This window comes from Sminthopsis crassicaudata, chromosome 1, assembly GCF_048593235.1.
Source record: "Sminthopsis crassicaudata isolate SCR6 chromosome 1, ASM4859323v1, whole genome shotgun sequence".
Classification (NCBI taxonomy): domain Eukaryota; kingdom Metazoa; phylum Chordata; class Mammalia; order Dasyuromorphia; family Dasyuridae; genus Sminthopsis; species Sminthopsis crassicaudata.
This window is the reverse complement of record NC_133617.1, coordinates 669,289,217-669,310,647: the sequence shown is the minus strand read 5'-3', so window position 1 is coordinate 669,310,647 and position 21,431 is coordinate 669,289,217. Positions and strand designations below refer to the sequence as shown.

The 21,431-nt window shown below is 55.3% G+C and overlaps 1 protein-coding gene across 3 annotated transcripts; it reads left to right on the top strand.

Annotated features, from left to right (window-relative positions):
• Window positions 1–50: 50 nt before the first annotated feature.
• LAMB2 (laminin subunit beta 2) lies at window positions 51–21,218 on the top strand. 3 transcript variants are annotated; one of them, XM_074283251.1, is made up of 34 exons: window positions 51–170; window positions 373–464; window positions 842–1,014; window positions 1,271–1,403; window positions 1,599–1,672; window positions 1,967–2,155; window positions 2,272–2,335; window positions 3,300–3,502; window positions 3,584–3,704; window positions 4,400–4,588; window positions 4,676–4,855; window positions 5,360–5,472; window positions 5,576–5,655; window positions 6,082–6,214; window positions 6,312–6,470; window positions 6,885–7,012; window positions 9,425–9,551; window positions 9,812–10,004; window positions 10,095–10,238; window positions 10,658–10,889; window positions 10,988–11,151; window positions 11,475–11,699; window positions 11,918–12,135; window positions 12,404–12,500; window positions 12,654–13,026; window positions 13,204–13,388; window positions 13,816–14,057; window positions 15,660–15,863; window positions 15,948–16,092; window positions 16,177–16,384; window positions 17,073–17,214; window positions 18,112–18,288; window positions 18,481–18,640; window positions 18,954–19,272. In XM_074283251.1, the coding sequence occupies exons 2-34, from the start codon at window positions 392–394 to the stop codon at window positions 19,088–19,090; spliced, it is 5,385 nt and encodes a 1,794-aa protein (XP_074139352.1). In that variant the 5' UTR covers window positions 51–170; window positions 373–391; the 3' UTR covers window positions 19,091–19,272. The 3 variants fall into 3 exon arrangements, with proteins under 3 accessions (XP_074139352.1, XP_074139353.1, XP_074139351.1); XM_074283252.1 differs by lacking the exons at window positions 51–170; window positions 18,954–19,272 and adding an exon at window positions 20,504–21,218 and having other exon boundaries at window positions 177–464; XM_074283250.1 differs by lacking the exon at window positions 51–170 and having other exon boundaries at window positions 177–464.
• Window positions 21,219–21,431: the final 213 nt, after the last annotated feature.

Here is a 21,431-nt window from a genome sequence, read left to right as displayed (position 1 = left end):
TGTCCTATTAACCATCCAGTCCTAGCTAGGCTGAACTCCCTGGAGAGCCTGGGGAAGGAAGTCTAGTCACCCCATCCTGGTTGGGCTCTGCCTTACTCCAGGCCAGGCTTTTCCTCTAGCTGCTGCCCTTCCCAACTTTCTCCAAAGTCAGAGATCCCAAACTAGGACGGGTTAGGATCCCAGCGTTGGGAGAATTGGGAGCCCCGGGGGTGGGGCAGGAACTGGAGCCAGACCCTACCCGAGGAGCCAGGGGTTTGAGGGCTGCCTTAGGACAAAGCTACCTCCTGGGGGGCCAGGGCTGGAGCTTGGTTTGAAAGGGGGCATCTTGGGAGCTGCCAGTCACTCCTGTAACTCACCCACCTCCCTCCCTAGCTTCTGCCCCTCCACCAGGATGAGGCTGATCTTGGGGCACCAAGGGTGGGGCCCAGGGAGCCTGGAGCTGTGGCTGCTGCTGGTCCTAATCGGTAAGGAAGGGATGGGGGAAGGGGGTCCCGATCCCCGCTGCTGGGCTTTGTAAGGCTGCTCAGGACCCGAAAATGTGTTCAGGACTCGAACTCTTCTGTAGGGAGGAAACCTAGGGACCTTAGCCGGGATCCCTTGTCGCTGGGGACTAGCTGGTCTGCCCATCCCCTAGTGCCCCCTCCTTGGCCATCCCTGGCTTGGTGCTATCAGGGGTATCTTGGCAGGTGACTGCTTTGGGGGAGGGGATATCGATTCCACTGCTGGGCCCTTGTGGGGGGGAGGGGCACAGAAGACAGGGTGTCAGCGCCATCTCTGAGTGAGTCCGGGCCTTGGGAGTGGGTAGTTCTCCGTGCCCCCTCTCTGACCGACCTCTCCTTAGTGCTGGCCAAGGCCTCGGCCCAGGGCCCCGACCTGCCTTCGGCCGGCTGTTCCAGGGGAAGCTGCTACCCGGCCACCGGAGATCTCCTGGTGGGCAGAGCAGACAGACTGACAGCCTCGTCCACCTGTGGGCTCAGAGGCCCTGAGCCCTACTGTATAGTCAGCCACCTGCAGGTGGGTCACTGGGGGGGAGGTGGAAGAGCAGATCAGGGGAGCTGGACCGGGTGCTGGCCCGCGGCCATCCGGACTCGGGCAGAGAGGGCTGGGGAGAGCCCGGGTTTGGGAGTCCTCTCCTCCCTTCTTGCAGTGGGGGCGACTCTGGACTGGTCAGGTCCTCTCCCCTCCCCTCAGCTCTCCTCTCTGCGTGGAACCCACCCGGTATCAGATTCTCTGATTGATCTTTGTGGTGTGTGGGGGAGGGTCCCTCCAGGATGAAAAAAAGTGTTTCCTGTGTGACTCTCGGCACGCCTTCTCTGCCCGCCACCCGCAAAGCCACCGCATCCAGAACGTGGTCACCAGCTTTGCCCCCCAGCGGCGCTCAGCCTGGTGGCAGTCGGAAAATGGTGAGACCCCCCAGCAGGCGTCGCGGGCCGCTCGGAAAGGGAGCCCTGGCCCGAGAGCGTTGGAACACCTCCTGCCCAAAGGCTGACAGAAGAGCCGGGGGAGGGCACTGGGGGCGAACCAGCCTGAGAGGGGGCTGTCAGCCTTGGGGAGGAAAGCGGGACCTTCGTGCCAACTGCTCCAATGTTTCCCACCAGGAGTGTCCGCCGTCACCATCCAGCTGGACTTGGAGGCTGAATTCCACTTTACCCACCTTATTATGACCTTCAAGGTAAAAGGAATGGAAATAAGGGATTGGACTCCCTGGGGTCCTGTGACAACCAGTCACCTGTGACCCTTCTTCCTCCCATGGCCATCAAAAGCCTGTGATCCCAGGGACTTACCTTGGGCAAACTAACAATCTTTGTGCCTCAGTTTCCTCATCAGGAGATCCCTCCCAATTTACAGCCCTGTGACCCCGGGGATCCCCTGGTGACCCTCCAGCTCGGTGACCTCCCTGTGATCACGCATGATCTCTGAAGGCCCTTGGACCCCCCCCGACTCCCCTTCCCCTTAACACCCCCAGACATTCCGGCCGGCCGCCATGCTGGTCGAACGCTCCTCAGACTTCGGGAGGACCTGGCGGGTCTATCGCTACTTTTCCTACGACTGTGGCTCTGACTTCCCCGGGGTCCCTCTGGCCCCGCCCCATCGGGTGGACGATGTGGTCTGCGAGTCTCGCTACTCAGAAATCGAGCCATCCACCGAGGGGGAGGTGAGAGGGCCCAGCCTTCGGGCTCTGAGGAGGGGGCTGCGGAGGGGAAGGGGCCTTGGGCTGCCGGGGCGGGCCTGGTCTCCCTGGCCACCCCCCCAGATTCGGGATCTCCGTAGGTCATCTACCGCGTGCTGGACCCAGCCATCCCCATCACAGATCCCTATAGTTCCCGGATCCAGGGTAAGTGTGGCGACAGCCCCATGTCACGGGCCCCTTTCCCCCCCTCGGGCCCAGTGCTATTCGGGGCTGTGGGGGCTATTTTGGCTCCTTCCTGCTCCCCCCGGAGCAGCTGCTCTGGTCTCCTTTAGCTCTAAGCTGGGTGGGAGCAGCATTTCTGAGCCTGACAGCGGCAGCTGGAAGTCCCACCCCCAAGGTCTCTGTCTCCAGGAAGTCTGCCCTTGCCTGGGACACCAGCGGCCTTCCCCCCCCATTCCCAAGCCCAGACCTCAGACAGAGCGCGTCCACTCTGGGCTGGGCCGAGGACCCCCAGAACGCGGGAGCCTCATTCTCTCCGGATGCGAGGACAGGGCTCGCTCTGGGCTGGGCCGAGGACCCCCAGAACGCGGGAGCCCCATTCTCTCTGGATGCGAGGACAGGGCTCGCTCTGGGCTGGGCCGAGGACCCCCCAGGACCCGGGAGCACAGTTTTCTCTGGACCTGGGGACAGGGCGCTCTGGGCTGGGCCGAGGACCCCCCAGGACCCGGGAGCAGTTTTCTCTGGACCTGGGGACAGGGCGCTCTGGGCTGGGCCGAGGACCCCCCAGGACCCGGGAGCAGTTTTCTCTGGACCTGGGGACAGGGCGCTCTGGGCTGGGCCGAGGACCCCCCAGGACCCGGGAGCACAGTTTTCTCTGGACCTGGGGACAGGGCTCGCTCTGGGCTGGGCCGAGGACCCCCAGAACACGGGAGCCCCATTCTCTCCGGATGCGAGGACAGGGCTCGCTCTGGGCTGGGCCGAGGACTCCCCAGGACCCGGGAGCACAGTTTTCTCTGGACCTGGGGACAGGGCTCGCTCTGGGCTGGGCCGAGGACCCCCCAGGACCTGGGAGCACAGTTTTCTCTGGACCTGGGGACAGGGCGCTCTGGGCTGGGCTTGGGGAGCTTGGACTCCGTGTCCATCTGTCCTTGCTGCTCCCGCCCTCTAGACCTCCTGAAGATCACAAACCTCCGGGTGAACCTGACGCGGCTTCATACTTTGGGGGACAATCTGCTGGACCCCCGCAGGGAAATCCGAGAAAAATATTATTATGCTCTCTACGAGCTGGTGGTCCGAGGAAACTGCTTCTGCTACGGCCACGCGTCCCAGTGTGCCCGGGCTCCTGGTGCTCCGGCCCACGCTGAGGGCATGGTGAGAACGGGCGGGGGTGGGGCTGGGGCAGGGGGCACCAGGGGCTTCAGGCCTTCAACTTGGGCCTTCCCCCGCCTGCAGGTACATGGGGCCTGTGTGTGCAAACACAACACCCGGGGGCTGAACTGTGAGAGCTGCCAGGACTTCTACCACGACCTGCCCTGGCGCCCGGCCGAGGACGGCCGTCCCCATGCTTGTAAAAGTGAGTGCCCGGCTTGCCAGCTCCCTGGCCGGGCGCCCCAGCCCCCAGCACACATACACAGCGACAGCTCTGGCTGGAGGCAGGGAGGACGTGTCTGCCCACTGCTGGGCCACAGAAAATGGGGGCTCTAAAATTCTCCACGGGGTGTCCAGGGGCCAGCCTTGGAGGTGGGGTATGGCGGGTTTGTGTTCCTTCTTTTTTTTTTTTTTTTTCTCCTGAGGCTGGGGTTAAGTGACTTGTCCAGGGTCACACAGCTAGGAAGGGTTAAGTGTCTGAGACCAGATTTGAACTCGGGTCCTCCTGAGTTCAGGGCTGGTGCTCTAACCACTGCGCCACCTAGCTGCCCCGGTTCCTTCTTCTTGATGGATAGGGAGGAGAAACCGGAAATAAATAAAACTGAATATGGGGAAAGATGGTGGGAGCTTGTGACTGAAAGTCACGGGTGGGAGGGGTCCAAGGGACAGGGCACCAAACCAAGAGGTCTCCATGAACAAGAAGCAGGGTGACAGGCTCTATTTCTGTTCGGTGCGTGTTCTCTTAGCGACAGAAGCATGTGAGCTAAACTCGTCTACTCCTAAAATATGATTGCCTATTAAGGGAGAGACAGGGAAGAGCTCGGCTGAGGCAGTGCCCGCTGGCAGCCTTGGCACCGAGTGCCCGGGAGGATCCCCCCAGTGCGCCCCCTCCTCCCACAGGGTGCGAATGTCACCAGCACTCCCGGAGCTGCCACTTCGACATGGCGGTGTTTCTGGCCTCCGGAAACACGAGCGGAGGGGTGTGTGAGGACTGCCAGCACAACACGGCGGGCAGGCGCTGCGAGGTCTGCCGCCCCTTCTACTTCCGAGACCCCGCGCGGGATCTGCGGGATCCGGCTGCGTGCCGCCGTGAGCCTGGGACGGGCGGGGGGGGGGGAGAAGGGGGGGGTCACGGGGGAGCCGGGGCCTGGCAGTGACCGTCTTGTTGCCCTGCAGCCTGTGATTGTGACCCTGCGGGCGCCCGCGACGGCGGCCTCTGTGACCCTCACGATGACCCTGCCCTGGGGCTGGTGTCCGGCCAGTGTCGGTGCAAGGAACACGTGGCCGGCCCCCGATGTCAGCGCTGCAGAGAGGGCTACTTTGGTCTGAGCGCCGCTGACCCGCAGGGCTGCCAGAGTACGTGCTCCCCATCCTGACGTCCCCGCCCCCACATGGCCCAGTGCCTGCTCCCCACCCAGGCACGGCCTTCTTCTCTGTATTTAAACATTTTTATGCAAGCTTTTTGTTTTTCAAAAGACGTGCAAAGGAACTTTTCAGCCTTGCAAACCTTGCACCCCATATTTTCTCCCCCCTCCCCATCAGCAGTATCCGATGTAGGGGAAGCATGTGCCAGTTCTTATTTCCATACGTATCACGGTCACTCTAATCTCCAAGTCCTGCATTTGGGAGCTTTCATTGTCCCTAATCTGCCCCAACTTCTGCTTCTGGGGCCGCAGGACGGTGGGCCCTGGATCTCCTGCTCCCCTGACGTGACCCTGACCTCCCGGCTGCCCCCCTCCCCCGCCCCTGCCTCCTCCCCCCTCCGGCCCTCTCACCCGCCTCTCCGAACCCTGTGTCGCCCATCTCAAGCCCAGAGATACTAATGGGGCTGTTGCTGATGGGCGCACTCCTGCCCCGTAGGATGCCAGTGTGACCCCCGGGGCACAGTGCCAGGGGGCCCTCCCTGTGACGCCGGCAGCGGGGCCTGCTTCTGCAAGCGCCTGGTGACTGGAAGGCATTGTGAGCGATGCTTGGTGAGGCCCTGAGATGGGGGTGGTCCCTAAGGGACAGCGAGGGGGAAAGATGGGGGGCTGGGGAGAGGCCCCCCCACCGTGCGACCCTTTCCTCCGCCCTCAGGCCGATCACTGGGGTTTGAGCCATGACTTACTCGGCTGCCGCCCGTGTGACTGTGATGTGGGAGGTGCTCTGGAACCCCGGTGAGTGTTTTTCTAGGGGGATTAAGAACATACTGTGTGGGAGTTGATGTTAGTCTGTGAGGAGGATCCGAGTTCAAATGCAGCCTTGTTACTTACTCTCTGTGTGACCCTGGGTTACTCCATCCCAAATGTGTCCCCTCCCCCCAAAAAAGGGATTCAGAGGAATCAGTTCATGATTAGAAGAGAGGGTCAGTTTCTTCATCAGCCCATTTTGCAGATGGGAAAACTGAGAGAAACGTGGTACATGCCATGCCCAGAGTCACACGGTTAGCATTTAAGGCCGGATTTGAACTCCTGACCCCAGGCCCAGCACTCCGAGGCTTGGCCACCCGGCTGCCCTGAGGGAGGGTGCAGGCAGGGTGGGGGGAGAGGGTGGATTTGAGGGGAGTGTGTCAGCCAGTGACTGGAAGCGGGGTGACTCTGCAGGTGCGCGGAGGACTCGGGGCAGTGTCGCTGTCGCCGACACATGTTTGGGCGACGCTGTGACCAGGTGCAGCCTGGGTACTTCCTGCCATTCTTGGACCATCTCACCTTCGAAGCTGAGGCCGCCCGTGGGCAGGTGGGAGCCACGGGTGTGGGGAGGGGAGGCCGGAGGGCCTGCTGGGGAGCGGGGAGGCAGCATTCTAGGCCCACCGAACAGTCTGCTTTCCTGGCAGGCCCTGGAAGTAATGGAGAGAATGGCACACCCTGGGACGGCAGCCTCCTGGACGGGTGTGGGCTTTGTGCGGCTACGGGAGGGCCAGGCCCTCGAGTTCTTGGTGGACTCGGTGTCTCGGGCCATGGACTACGAGCTGCTCCTGCGATATGAGCCCCAGGTCTGCTCCCCTCTTCTCCAGCTTCCATCCCAAGGCCCCCCGATCTTTGGCTCCCCTCCTCGCTGGCCCATAAAGACCTCCGCATCGCCCCCGTTGGTCACTCCCCTTTCACCCGCCAGCCTCCCCCGCAGCGTACCAGACCCAGCACGCAATTGCCCCCATGCTCAAGGGCGCTCTTCAGGGAGGCTGGGGGGACTGGGCTTCCCATCGGACATCGGGCTCAGAATCCCAGCTCCCACTTAGGGATCAGTGCCCTCTGAACCTTGGTCTCCTTGTCTGCAAAGTGGAGGTAATAACGCTTGCATGAATACTGTCCCAGGGCAGCTTCGAGCCCTTTCAGAGCCGACTGCAGTTACTGCTCCTGGCCCACCCCCAGGGTGAAGGCCCCACAGACCGAACTCTAACCCCCCCCAGGTCCCGGAGCAGTGGGCAGAGGTGACTCTGACTGTGCAGCGTCCAGGGCCTATCTCTCCCAGCAGCCCCTGCGGCAACACCGTGCCTGAGGATGACCACTTCCGGGGGATGCTGCAGCCTGGGACCAGGTGAGGGGGTGGGGCAGAGCCCTCCTGATTTCCTCCTGTAAAGTGTAAGTAGCCGAACCCCGCCCCCAAGGGCTCCGCTGTCTGTGTCTGTGCAGCAATGGTCAGACAAGGAGCCACCAATTCCCTCAACTGGATTTCAGAGTGGGGGAGAAACAATCGCTCACTCTATCACTGCCTGTGTCTGTCAATGTCCACGTATTTACATCTACCACTTACATTTATATGTATCACTATCTATATATTTATATAATTCTATCCTATCATTTATCTATATGTATCATCTATATAAACGAGATAAACTGCCTCACCAGTATGCAGGGGGCTTTAGAGGTCCCAAAGTCCTTCCCCACACACCCCTCATGGAAGAAAGAGTCTAGATTTGGAATCAAGAGACCTGAACACTCACACCCTAGTTCTGGCGTTTATTAGCGGGGCGGTTACTCTGTGACCCCTAGGGCCCTTTCAGCTCTAACTCATGGGATCGGATGAATTTAGAGACGGGAAGAGCCCTGGCTTGGGGGGGGATGGTGGACCTGCAATCTAGCCCTCCCTCTGGAGCCACCTTCAATTCTTTCATCTCCAAAATTCAGGACTTAGATTTCATCATCTCCTGGGGCTGCTCAGCAGATTAAAAATGATAAAGGCTGATAATAATGCACGTATTTGTCGGAGCTCCTTGCAGATAGCTAGCCTTTAACAAATGCTTTGTCCATTCATCCATTCACTTTCTTCATGTCTTTGGCAAGTGTTATCTATATTTTACAAATAAGGAAACTGAGGCTCAGAAAGGCTGAGTAATCGCCCAGTTAGTAAATGCCCGAGCTAGGATGGGACTATCCAGCTCTCTGGGTTCCCTTTCTTCCCAGGAGAGGTGTGTGGCGAAGTACTCTGACCTGTAGAGCCCCCTGCGTGTCTGTGGGATTATGGGATGAAGTCCTTCCATACTTTTTCACTCTGTTTTTGGTGAGGCAGCGGGGGTCCGTATACATTTTCCAAGCTCCTTCTGTACGCTAAGCCCCACAACTGTGGTCTGAGAGAGGCAAAAACGAGAGGCTCCATTCCTGTCTTTTAGGAATTTGTAGACTAGCTCAGGACATGCAGAGAAAGGGAGACTAAAGAGGAATATAAGAATGCCCGCAGGCTACATTTTGACTTTGAAAACCCCATGTTTATGTATCCTTTTTTATTAACATTCCAACTTGTTACTGTCCGAGAGGAGCTACATTTTAGCCACTCGGGGGCCATCCGTGGGAGAGCTGTGGGTGGCTGTTTGACTCCTGATCTAATTAGGGCGATGATGTCCCCACACAAATAATCCCGGACCAGACAGCTGTGGGCAGGGCCCGAGAGGGGGGCGCCACGGCTCCAGGCTGCCCCTGGCCGGAGGGGTTTCCGGGGCCTGGGTCTTCAGCTGGGCTGGGTAGGATTTTAGCAGGTGGGAGTGAGGACCGGTTCCAGGCAAAGGGAACAGTGTGAGCAGGAGCAGGAAAACGCAGGGCGTGCCAGGAAGCGGTGACTAACTCATTTTGGCCGGAGGGTGGGGCACATGGAGGGGGGCCATTGAGGCTCAGAGTTGGGAGGGACCCAGCGGGTCATGGGGTCCAGGCTCCCACCCCCTCGCTGGGATCCCCTCCAGAATAATCCTTTGTAAACATCTCAGTGATGGGGAAGTTCGGAGGGGCCGCCCGGTTGGGCCAGCTGTGATGGTGGTGGTGGATTTGGCCTAAGTAGAGCCGACATCGGACCCCTACCATTCCCCCCCCCCTCCTCATTCTGCTGATTCACGAGAGAACCATTTGGGTGTCCGAGTGCTGGATGTGGGGGTCAGGGAACTGGGCAAGGAGGGCCTGGGGGTGGATAGCGCCCAGTCCCGCCCTCCCGAATCCATGATCCTTCACATGTTCCCGTGGCCTCCTTTCTTCTCGTCCCGTCTGGACACGTCTCTGGCTGGCCGGTCGGGCCCGGCCGCAGCCGGAGGCGGTATTGCAGATGGGGTCAGTGGGGACAGTGAACCAGATGTGATCTGTACCTCTCTCAGTGCAGTCTAGCCAGAGGTGATTAGGAGCTGGACACAATACAATGCAACATACGGGCACTTGGCCAGAACCGAACAGGGTGTTCCAGATACAATCTGTCCTTGAACCGAAGAAAAAGGAGGATTTCTATTGGGTCAGGGAGTTTTAGTGGGTGGGTGCTCTCTACTTCTCTCTCCCACTCTCCCACAAACCGAGGTGGTTTGTGTTTGGATTCCCCAAGTTGCTCGGAGGGCCTGGGGGCCGTGGGGAAGAGACCAAGGGGACACAGAGGGCGGGAGAATCACGGACAGTTTGGGCTGGGACGGCACCCGGCCTGGAGCTCTTGTGCTGCCCTGTCCCGTGGGGGTGGGGGCTGACCTTATCCCTGTCCCCTCAGATACGTGCTCTTACCCTATCCCGTCTGTCTGGAGCCGGGGCTCTCCTACACGATCCGCTTGGAGTTGAGCCGGGCTGGCGGGGAGGCCCGCCCCGGAGCTCCCACTCCCAGCCTGCTCTTTGACTCAGTGAGTTCCCAGAGGAGGGGAAGGCGGCAGCCTAGGGCCAGAGGGATGATCGCCAGGGTGGTCTGTGCCCGGGGAGTCCGGGCCCAGGGAGTCCGTGACCAGGGAGGCCGTGCCCAGGGAGGCCGGGCCCAAGGGAGGCCGTGCCCAGGGAGGCCGGGCCCAAGGGAGGCCGTGCTCGGGGAGACTGTGCCCGGGGAGTCTGTGCCCAGGGAGGCCAGGCCCAAGGGCAGGACGCCTTCCTGAGCTCCCTCTCCCCCCAGCTGGTGCTGGTGCCCCGATGGTCATCCCTAGAGATGTTTAGCGCAGGAGATGCCGGCGCCCTTGAGCGACGGGCCACCTTTGAGCGTTACCGCTGCCACGAGGAGGGCCTGACGCCTGCTAAGAGCCCCCCACTAGAGGCCTGTGCCCCCCTCCTCCGCAGCCTGGCAGCCCTGGTCTACGATGGAGCATTAGGTCAGCCACAGCCCATGGGCAGAGGGCAGGGAAGAGGAGGTGGGCTGGGTCCTGCCAGGCCGTGACTTCATCTGCCTGCTTTCTCCTCAGCCTGCCAGTGTGACCCCCAGGGCTCTCTGAGCTCCGAGTGCCAGGCCCACGGTGGGCAGTGTCCGTGCAAGCCCCACGTGGCTGGGAGACGCTGTGACCGCTGCGCTCCAGGAACTTTTGGCTTTGGCCCTTCAGGCTGCAGGGGTACTGCCTCCCCCCCCACTTCCCAGCCCACTCCTGGCCTCTGCCCCTTTTCTCCCCCACCTCCCTAAAGGAAGGTGCCCTGCCGGCCACTGAAACCTAGCGGTCTGGCTGCCTCACCTGCAAAGGAGGGACAACACTAGTCCCCTCTGGCTTCTCGCAGTGAGAACAGACATTGTAAACCTGTCACGGCCTCATTGGGTAGCTGGGTAAGGCACTGGGCCTAGCTCTAGGAAGACCTGAGTTCAAATCCAGCCGCAGACACCAACCAGCTGTGTCACCTTTAGCAGGGCCCCTCCAACTACATTTCCTCATTTGTAAAATGGGGATATAACAGCAGTCACCAGCCCCCCCAGGCACTGGCTGTATACTCCAGCAGCCTCCTGTGCCCACTATGCCAGCTTCCACCTCTGTCTCCTCAGCCTGCCAGTGCAGCCCCGAAGGCAGCCTCAGCAGCCTGTGTCACGAGGCCAGTGGGCAGTGCCCTTGCCGGCCTGGAGCCTTTGGGCCACGCTGTGATCGCTGCCAGCCTGGACAGTGGGGGTTCCCCAGCTGCCGCCCTTGTCACTGTAACGGGCACGCGGATGACTGTGACCCAAGGACTGGGGCCTGCCAGAGCTGCCGGGACCACACAGCGGGGGACCACTGTGAAAGGTACAAACAGGGGCACAAAACTAAGGCCGAGGGGGCAGAAAAGGAGGGGGAGACGGCCTGGCCTAAAATCGGACTGTTTCCTCACCCTTTGTCACCAGGTGCATGGCAGGCTTCTATGGGAACCCGGTGCTGGCGTCCGGAGGCCACTGCCGCCCTTGCCCCTGCCCCGAGGGCCCCGGGGGGCAGCGACACTTTGCTACCTCCTGCCATCAGGACAGGCACTCCCAGCAAGTGATCTGCCACTGCCAGCCTGGCTACACAGGTGAGAGGGGGAGGGGCCTCAGGTGAGTGTTGGGGAGCGGAGAGAGATCACTTGCTCGGTCTGTGGGCAGAAGGCCCAGCCCCGGAGATTGACTCTGCGTGAGCAAATCAACAAGTATCTAACAAGCCTCGGGCGGCTCTGGGCCAGGTCTGGGGACAGTCAGCTCAGAGAGACCCAGGTGTCGGGTTGCAGGGCTCTGAGCCCTGTTCTGTGGTTTGATCAACTTTTTGCAGTTGATCATTCTTTCTAGCCCGAGAGAGTAGCAGGGCGCCAGGTGGGCCTGAGTGAATTCTGGAAGGTTGGGTAACCCCTGTCACCTGCAGGCCCACGTTGTGAGGAGTGTGCCCCTGGGCACTTTGGGGACCCACTGAGGCCGGGGGGCCGGTGCCAGTCATGTGAATGCAGCAACAACATCGACCCCATGGACCCCGAGGCCTGTGACCGCCGAACTGGACAGTGTCTGCGCTGTCTCCACAACTCAGAAGGCCCTCGCTGTGCCCATTGTCGCCTTGGATACTACGGGCAGGCTGCCCACCAGAGCTGCCGCAGTGAGTGTGGGCCCTGGAGGCACAGGGATGGGGTGGGTAGAAGGGAGCTTTGGGAAGGATAACTGTGCCCTTAGTCTAAGGGGAAGGCATGAAGTGGGGGAAACAGCCCCAGCCCTCAGGGACCCCTGTTCTGAGAGGGCGGATCAGTCCCTACCGTTCAGAGTGACCTGTCCAACTTAGAGCCTGTTCTGGCCGTGACCTGGGCTCTTGGTTGGCAGGGTGCACCTGTAATTTTCTGGGCACAGAGCGCAGTCAGTGCCCTTCTCAAGACAAATGCCGCTGTGATCCAGGCAGCGGGCAGTGCCCGTGCCTACCCAACATTCAGGGACAGAGCTGTGACCGTTGTGCCCCCAATTTTTGGAACCTGGCAAGTGGGCAAGGCTGCCAGCCCTGTTCCTGCCACCCCAGCCATGCTATCAGTCCCTCCTGCAATGAGGTTGGTGCTCTCCTGCACTAACAACCTGGGCTTTTTCCCCCTCCTTTAACTTTGGGGGCACTCCCGGGGATCTGCTCCCTCAGTCTCAAAGGTTCATAGCTCCTCTGCATGGCCTTCTCCTCTGGGGAACCCTGGATTTCCCCACAGACCGGGGGTGGGGGGTGGGGGGGCAGCAGGGGAGGGGAGCCGTGATGTTTCCTGAGGGCTTTTCCTGGCGGGGAGGAGTTGTGCCTCAGAGGCTTCCTGAGGGACTCTGGCATTGGTACAGTTCACAGGGCAGTGTCATTGCCGAGCAGGCTTTGGAGGCCGCATGTGCACCGAGTGCCAGGAGAACCACTGGGGAGATCCCGGCCTGCAGTGTCGGGGTGAGCAGATGCCAGCAGGGGGAGGCAAAGCCATGAGAGGGATGACCAAGTTCCATGAATCGGGGAGGTCGGAAGCACCGGCTGTGCCTAGAACTAGGGATTCAGGGCAAGGACCATCCCTCCTAACCATGTCTCTTCTCCCTCCTCCCTCAGCATGTGACTGTGACTCCAGAGGCATCGAGACCCCTCAGTGCCACCATGCCACAGGGCACTGTGTCTGCCGGCCAGGTGTGGCAGGGGTGCGCTGTGACCAGTGTGCCCGAGGCTTCTCGGGGGTTTTCCCTGCATGCCAGCCGTGCCATGCCTGCTTTGGGGACTGGGACCGGATTGTGCAAGGCCTGGCCTCGCGCACTCGTGCACTTGAACAACGAGCTCGGGAGTTACACCAGCTGGGGGCCCTGGGGGCCTTTGAGAAGAATTTCCGCCTGCTGAGAGAGAAGCTGGGTACTGTGCAGGGCATTGTGAATGCCCGCAATGCCACAGCCGTAGCCACATTGCAGCTTATGGCCATTACAGAAGATCTGAGGTGCGGGCACTTGACTGGGGTGGACTTGGTCCATTTTCCTGTCTCTGGCTCTGTAGTCACAGAACCCTCAGTCTGAAAGGGAGGCACAGTGTCTGCCCTTGGGGAGGGGAAAGGACAGAGACTTATTTACAGGGACTTATTTCAGGACCTCATTTTTTTCCTCCTTCTCCGCATCAGGCACGATATTGAGGAAGCGACAGGACAGTTGACTAATCTGGAAGGAGAGCTGACAGACGCCCAGGATGAGAATTTCAATGCCAACCATGCCCTTAGTGGATTGGAGCGGGATGGCCGAGCTCTTAACCTTACCCTAAGGCAGCTGAGCCAGCATCTGGATGTGCTGAAACACTCCAACTTCCTGGGTCAGTACAGGGTGGGCAGGGGAGGGAGGATGGACCATCAGATACCCGGGCACCTCCAGGTCATCTGGTCCAAGTCCCTCATTGGATAGATGAGGGGACTGAGGTCCATGGGAGCTCAAGGCCTTGCCCAAACAGCTTTTAGTGGCAGAAACCAGAGGTAGGCTGGTCTTTGTCCCGAACCACACTGTAAAGGCCCCTCCTGCATAAATGTCTACCTGAGTAACCCGGGGATGTGTGTCTCTTTGGCCCATTTCCTCATCCGTGCCTCCCAGGTCTACATCTCATGATTCCGTGACCCTGAGGGTCAGAAGGCGGGAGGATGGAATGAGGAGATGAAGGCAAAGGCAGGACCTAGATTTGGCGCGGGGGCCAAAGAATGGGGATCTCTGTGTATATTGCTGTCTCTGGAGTTTTGCCTTGCTTTTAGGGGCCTATGACAGTATCCGTCAGTCCCACGCCCAGTCATCTGAGGCAGAGCATCGTGCAAATCGCTCAGCCCTGGCTGTACCTGGCCCTGTGAGTGACTCAGCAGGTATACGACGCCGAGCAGAGGGCTTGATGGGCAGCCAGAGAGACAGCTTTGACCGGAGGAATGTGGCCAACCGGAGGGCTTTGGGTGAACTTGCAGCCAAGGCCAACAGCCTCAGCCTAACGGGCATCAATGAGCTGGTGAGCTGGGCACAGAGCAAATCTGGGTTGGAGAGCTGGGTTTGGAGCCAGCCAGAGGCACGTTGGAGGTTTGTTGTGAGGGAGCCAAGCCCTCCTGGGCACTGCCTTCACAAATCCTCTGTCTGTGTCAGTGGGACAGTGGCTCAGACTGAATAGTGAGGGGCTTTTTAACAAATTATTTCTTCAATCATAAGTATTAATTAAGCACCTACTGTGTGCTAGATGCTGGAGATACAATGACAGGAACAAAACCCTCCTCATGAGCATCATGATGTAGATATTTGATAAGTCAAAACAGGAAATCAAGGAGGAGAGGTTAGATTTATGAAGGGCACTTTAGAAAACATCTCTCCTTAGGTACAGGTAGGAGGAGAGGTCCTTTTAGGTAGCCCCTCTGATTCTGCTTCGAGGGCTAATCCAGGAGATAAACCAGGCTCGCCAAAAATGTCTGTCTGGAGAGTCCCAACAACTCCCAGACATCTGATATGGAGAGAAGAGAGCTGTCTTTCTTTCATGGGCATGGGTGGCAAGAAGCAAGGTTAAGTAGGTTCATGATTCCTGGCTGTCCTTTTATAGTCATGAAAAGGTTTCCCTGGCAACTTTCCTGTGCTTTTTTTAAGGCTCCCTAGTCCTACCTTACAAAGACTTGGCCTCAACTTTTAACATGGACTGCTTTTTTATTTAAGTAAATTTGTATCACTGTCTTTTAAAATCAATTTCTCCCTCTACTCTTTAGAACCATCCCCAGAGAGATACTGCTGTAACAAATAATCTTTCAAAGGAAAAAATTTAAAAATTAAGGGAAAAAAGGCACTAAAACAAATACACTGAAAAAAAAAATCTATTATATGCAACATTCCACACATTGGACTTCTCCGACTTCTGTAACAAGAGTAAGAGGAAATGACAGATAGCTTTTTCAAGAGATTACACTTTTTCTCTTTCTGAATGTTTTAAAAACAGATACAATAATAATGATTAACATTTTTACATTTTTTAATAGGCATTTATCCTACTGTTTCCCCAAATCGAACAATTCAGGAAAGGGGAGAATTAGAAAGAAAAAGTCATATAACAGATATGCCTCATCTAGTCAGATCATTTCCAATATTGGCTATTTCAAAAATGCATGTCTCTTTCTGTATTTTAAAATTATTGCCTCACTAGAGCAGTTATTCATATGTCTATGATGCTGTTAAGGCTTCTAAGAAGATAATGACAATAATAATAGGACAAACAGGGTTAAAATGATTAAGATATGGTTATAGGATTAAAGTGGTTACAGATGAGAAAACAGAGCCAAACAGGATCTCATAGACTGTTAGATTTAAACTCATAAAAATAAGTCTAATTTCAAGTATCCTAGTGAATACTATATCCACTGTGCTACCTCGCTGACCATATAACACTTTGCTAAGATTTGAGAGTCTATGAAAAGGAGAGAGGAATGGGAGAAGATGGGAAAGAATGGGGAAGGCATGGGGTCTTAAAGTATCAAATGAAAGATTGTCTCTTTGGTCCTTGTGTTGGTCACTCTAGCCAGCCACGCCTGCCGAATAAAGCTAAGACCCATGTGTGCCCTAACTGCCTGTGTTTTACCAGGTATGTGGGGCCCCAGGGGATGCTCCCTGTGCCACAAGCCCATGTGGCGGGGCTGGCTGCAGGGATGAGGATGGACAGCGCCGCTGTGGGGGTCTGAACTGCCAGGGAGCAGCAGCCACAGCAGACAATGCACTGGGCCGGGCCCGGCACACACAGGAGGAATTGCGGCGGACCCTGGGAGATGCCGATGGGCTTGTGGGCAAGGTAAGCACTAGATGCAAAAAGAAGAGGATGGGTTGGACTTTGGAAACAGTCATAGACAAGACCAAGCTTGTCCCTTGCTTCTAGGTGGCAGAGGCAAGGCTACAAGCAGGTGTGGCCCGACAGCGAGCACAGGCAGCCCTGGAAAAGGCCAATGAAACCCGGGACCGAGTGGAAAAGGCAAACCAGGAACTTCGTGAACTGATTCAAAATGTCAAGGACTTCTTGAGCCGTAAGCCTGGGGACCAGTTAGCCAAGATAGGGGGCTACCTGAGCACGTGTCTGTGTATCTGAGCTTGTGTCCTTGTTTCTGCAGAAGAGGGAGCTGACCCTGGCAGCATCGAGGCAGTAGCCACTCATGTGCTGGAGCTGTCCATCCCAGCATCACCTGCTCAGATCCACCACCTGGCAAATGAGATTGCTGAGCGGGTCCGAAGCCTCGGGGATGTGGACACCATTCTGCAGCGCACAGCAGGGGATGTGCGCCAGGCTGAGCAGCTTCTGCAGGATGCCCAGCGGGCCCGGTGAGCTCAGACCCTGCTGAGGGCCTGGTCAGCTGCAATCCCTGACTTCTGACTCTAACCCCTCAATATTCCAGTGCAAACTTCTGACATTTAATGATACCCAAAGCATGGCCAACCTCGAGGTTTGACCCATCACAAAATAGCAGTATTCAAGGATCCCAATCAGTCCCCATCCTTCAGCCTTGACATATTTAGAACAGTTCCTAACCGTGATACCCTAGCAGGTACTTCAGCCCCAGGCATGGGTTCTATCATCAAGTAGAATCATGCTCAGAAGGTAGTTACCTCTATCTCTAACACACCATTGTAATACCCTGAGGATCCTGTAGATTTTTGACTCTAAAATAATCAGTCACCAAAATAGGAAAAAAAAACAAAACAAAACAACCAAAACACTGTTTGGAAGTCAGAAGTTTAAAAACTAACTGTATTATTGACTAGTGATGTAACATTGGGCAAGTAATCTCACTTCTTGGGGCCTCAGTTTCCTCATTTGCAAAATAAGAAGGTTATGCTTTCCGATGTCCTTTCCAGATCTAAATTCTATAGTGCCCTATAAGGACATGGTCAGCTCCAACCTCCAACCCTCAACATTCACACTTATTCCTTCAGGAGGCTCTGGAAAAGTCTGCCCTTTGATTCCCAATTTTCCTCTCTAACATCTTAATTTCCCAACTCCTCTGTGCAGGACCCGGGCCCAAACTGAGAAGCAGAAGGCAGAGATGGTACAGGATGCTCTTGAGGAAGCAAGACGGGCACAGGGTGCAGCCAAAGGCGCTATCCGTGGAGCAGCCGCTGACACGGAGGGCACTGAGCAGACACTGGGCAGGGTGAGCTCCCACCAGGGCTTTTGTCAGGGTACTCAGACCATAAGAACACAGTCTTAAGGCAGGAAGGATCCTTAGAGTCATCTAGTTTGATTCCCTCATTTTATAGTTAAAGAAATTGAGACTGGGGATGTTAAATGGTATCTCCAAGTCACAGAGGCCTCTCAGGCTATAAACACAGGTCCAGCTTTTTACTACCAAATCATACTGCCTCTACCACTGATCCCCTGACTGCAGGGAAAGGCTGATGTAAGGATAAAATGAAAACAATCCTTGCTCATGAGGAACTTGTGTTCTGTCAAGAAAACATATATATGTAAGTACATACAGAAACTATACGAAACAAACCCAAGATTCTTTGGGGTAAGAGGGCATTGGCACCTGGAGGGCTTTATGGAGAAAGTGAGACTTGGGCTGATAGATAAGTAGGTTTCACAAATGGGAGGCTGCTGATCCAAACGCAAGATGGGAGATAGGGTGTCCTGGGTGAGGAATAGCAGGAAAGACAGTTTGGCTATGTGGGAAGTAATATATAGCAAGGCTGGAAAAGTAGGTTGGGCCCAGGTTGTGAGTAGTTTTAAATGTTCCCCAAAAGAAATTTATATTTAATGCTAGAGGTGACAAGAAGCTATTGAAGCTTATTGTCTTAGGGATGATGAGATATGAACTGATTTGTGCCTTAAGAAAATCACTTTAGCAACTGAATGGAAGATTGAGGACAGACACTTGAAAAGGGAAAACTAAATGAAGGTTGCTCGGGGCTGTGAGTTCAGAACCTAGGGGATTGGTAAAAGGGAGCCCAGAAACACTCTGGTCCTGTTGCCTGATGGGACTTAGCATTCTACTGCCTGGGAATGCCAGAAAAGCAGTCTATTCTGAGGCTTGATGGTCTATGTGCAGATTCGGGAGAAGACAGCTGGAGCAGAGCGGGATCTGAGCATGGCAACAGAACGGACCGAGAGGTTGGATGCTCAGCTGGATGCTTTGAAGTTGAAAAGGGCTGGGAATAGCCTGGAAGCCACAAGGGCTGAAGAAACAGCTAATAGTGCCCAGGGTCGGGCCCAAGAAGCTGAGCAGGTAAAGGGGGAAGGCAGGTTGCAAGGCGTTGCCATGGTTACCTGGAGGCGAAGGCTTACCCTGGGGAAATCTAAGGATGGAGCTGAAAGGATGGCTGGAGACAGATGAGGTCAGCTGGGGAGGGTTCTTCAAGTTAAGTGGTAGGATGTGTGTCTGATAGCACTGGCATTTTCACTCACCTTTCCTGGACAGCTGCTGAAGGGCCAACTGGGTGACCGATACCAGACTGTGAGGGATCTTGCTGATCGAAAGGCCCAGGGTGTCCTTCAGGCTAAGGAGAGGGCTGAGCGTCTACGAGATGAGGCCCGGGGACTGCTACAGGATGCTCAAGACAAACTTCGGAGATTGCATGGTAAGACCAGATGGCAGGCCTGGGTGGAGTAGAGTAGGGAAGATGCAGGCCCAGCTTCAGAGAGTCCTCTTGGAGGAGCATGAAGGTAGAGAAGTCTAAACATCTGCTCTGACAAAGCTGGATTGCAAGGGGAGACAAAAATGGGGAAAGGCTTTGGGTGACTAGAAACAGAATTAGTCCTGGAAGGTGTGTTTTCTGGGATAGGTGAACTTCAGAGCAAAGTGGAGCTGATCAGTGGGGTGAGCAATAAAGGGCCAGAGAATTATTGGAAAGGGCAGAACCAGGAACCAAGAGTTTAAATGTTTGTCCTCAGAGCTGGAAGGCACATATGAAGTGAATGAGCGGGCCCTGGAGGGCAAAGCAGCTCAGTTGGATGGCCTGGAGGCCAAAATGAAGGGTGTCCTTCAGTCCATCAACCAGCAGATTCAGATCTACAACACCTGTCAGTGATTTCTTCCTGCCCTCCCCTTGGGCTACCCCAGCAGGAGCCCATGGATGGATGGGCACACATCCCCTGCATCAACATCTCCTGATTGGGGTTGGGCTCAAGGGGCTGGACAGTTAGGGTGGGGAGTGTTGTGGCTTTGTCTCTCAAACCCTCCTGGCCCATCAGATAAATATGAATTTGTGAAGCTGACCTGTGTATGTCTCTGATTTCCAGCATGTGGGGAAGAAGAGGGGGTAGTGACCATTCAACTAAAATTATTTTGTTTGTAACTCAAGTTTCATTGATGCCTTTTGTTTCCATGTCACAGACAGTTCTGGAGGGATTCATTCCCCTACTCCCTAGGGACCTTTCTATCTAAAGGACCACAACTGAGTACTAAAAGCACTCAAGCCAAATAAGCCATGTTCAGTGCCCATGCTTTTCCCCACTCCAGGGCAAAGAGGGAGGGATAGTTATTTGTCCCTCCCTCCTTCCTTATAGTCACACAGGATTTGGCTCCACTTTGGAGTTCTTTCCACTTACTTTTTTGTGGTTTATACTGTTTTCCTGCTTCCACTTACTTTATCTGCTTCAATCCCTACAGGTTTTCCCTTATTCCTCACATTCCTGGCTTCTTACCACATCTAAGATACAGTCCCATTCTAAGTTACAATTTTTGTTATTGTTCAATACTTTTTTCAGTTCTCACTCTTCATCTCTCCATTTTTGGGACTTTATTGGCAAAGACAACGGAGGGATTTGCCATTTCTTTCTCCAGCTCATTTTACAGATGAGGAAACTGAGGCAAACGGGGTTAGGGGACTTAGTGTCTGAAGCTGGGTTTGAACTCAGGAAGATGAGTCTCCCTGACTCCCTGACCAGGGCTCTAACCATTGTACAACTCAGCTGCTTCATTACAATTTGTTTAGACTTCCCCAATTATTGGGCACCATAGTTCTACTTTTTTGCTACCCCGAAAATGTTGCTGTGAATATTTTGTTTACATATGAGACCTTTCTTTGTATTTAACACCCAACAAGAGGATCCCAAGCATGAATGAAGTATCCGGATAGGCCAAGCTAGGTGGGAGCTTGGTAGGCACAACTGAGCTTAGACATGTCTCAAATACATTTTTTTGGTAACATTTTTGTAATTTCATAGAAAAATAATTTTTAATTTTTTTTTAATGAGTTCTAAATTCCCTCCCTCCACCCTCATTCCTCAATTTGATACATATTATACATGTGCAATACAAAATATATTTCCACATGAGTCTGTTGTGGGACAAAAACTGACAAAAAAGCAAAACACTCTGCAAAAAAAGTAAAAGCATCTGCTATGATCTACATTCAGATACCATCATTTCTGGAAATGGATAGCATTTTTCTTTTTTTAATTTTTTCTATTCATTTATTTTTTAACATTTTTTTTGACAGTACATATGCATGGATGTAAAGGGCTAGAACTGAGCAATGCACTTGGATGATGAAGCACGTGAGACTAATTGCCAATTGGACGGTTCCCTATTAACTTGTTTAAGGTTGACCCTCCCCAGCTGTTCTGTGCTGACTTGATTGGTGAGACAAAGAGAGGGAAGTGACTTGTGTGGGAGGAGCAAGAGAAACTTGGGTGGTGGAACTCACGCTCACTTGCACTCGTGACCGGGCGTTGGAGGCGAAGGTAAAGATCTAGAATAAAGACGTTTAGTGATCCTGACTCTTGCTGATTTCTGGAAAGATAGAGTTCCAGCATTTGGCGCCCAACGTGGGGCGCCATTTGTAACGTGCTCTCCTGGCAGTTACAATTACTAGTCTATCCTAGACCCACCAGATACCTTTGACCACTGTCCTTTGCAGTGTGAACTCTACCCGGCTCGCCTCCTCTGAGGCCTTCTAAGGTCTCTGGCCACAATCTCTTGAATCTATAGCTTAATAACCGGTAGCGCACTCAAGAACAGCCACGTGTAATCTTAAAAGCCTTTATTATACCTACTCACATAATGCCCTAACTGATGCCCTGACTTGTTGGTTCCCTGGTGAACACCTGGTCAGAAGACCCATGTGTTCACTACCAAAACCCTTACCTCTTTTGGCTACCCATCTTGGCTTGGCCACCCAGGCTAGGGAGCCAGGGTGAAGAACGCCAGATTAAAGAGGGTGGTTGCTGCCTGCAGTGGGCTTACATAGGGCCTGTGAGGTCACACACACAGCCAATCAGCGAGAGAGTCACCCATTACAAAACTATCTCAATATGGCCAGGATCCCGCCCAAGGGCAGTCCTAATATCCACAGAAATTACTTCTGGGCCTCAATCTCCCGATGCACTGTGTCCGCCCATTTAAAGGGCCCTTACACATGGGTAATT

Bases quoted from the DNA above. Each gene is read 5' to 3' on its own strand.
- LAMB2 (XM_074283251.1), top strand. From the start codon at position 392: ATGAGGCTGATCTTGGGGCACCAAGGGTGGGGCCCAGGGAGCCTGGAG. The intron at 4,856-5,359 runs GTACGTGCTCCC...CCTGCCCCGTAG, and splicing joins TGACCCGCAGGGCTGCCAGA to GATGCCAGTGTGACCCCCGG. The intron at 6,471-6,884 runs GTCTGCTCCCCT...AACCCCCCCCAG, and splicing joins TCCTGCGATATGAGCCCCAG to GTCCCGGAGCAGTGGGCAGA.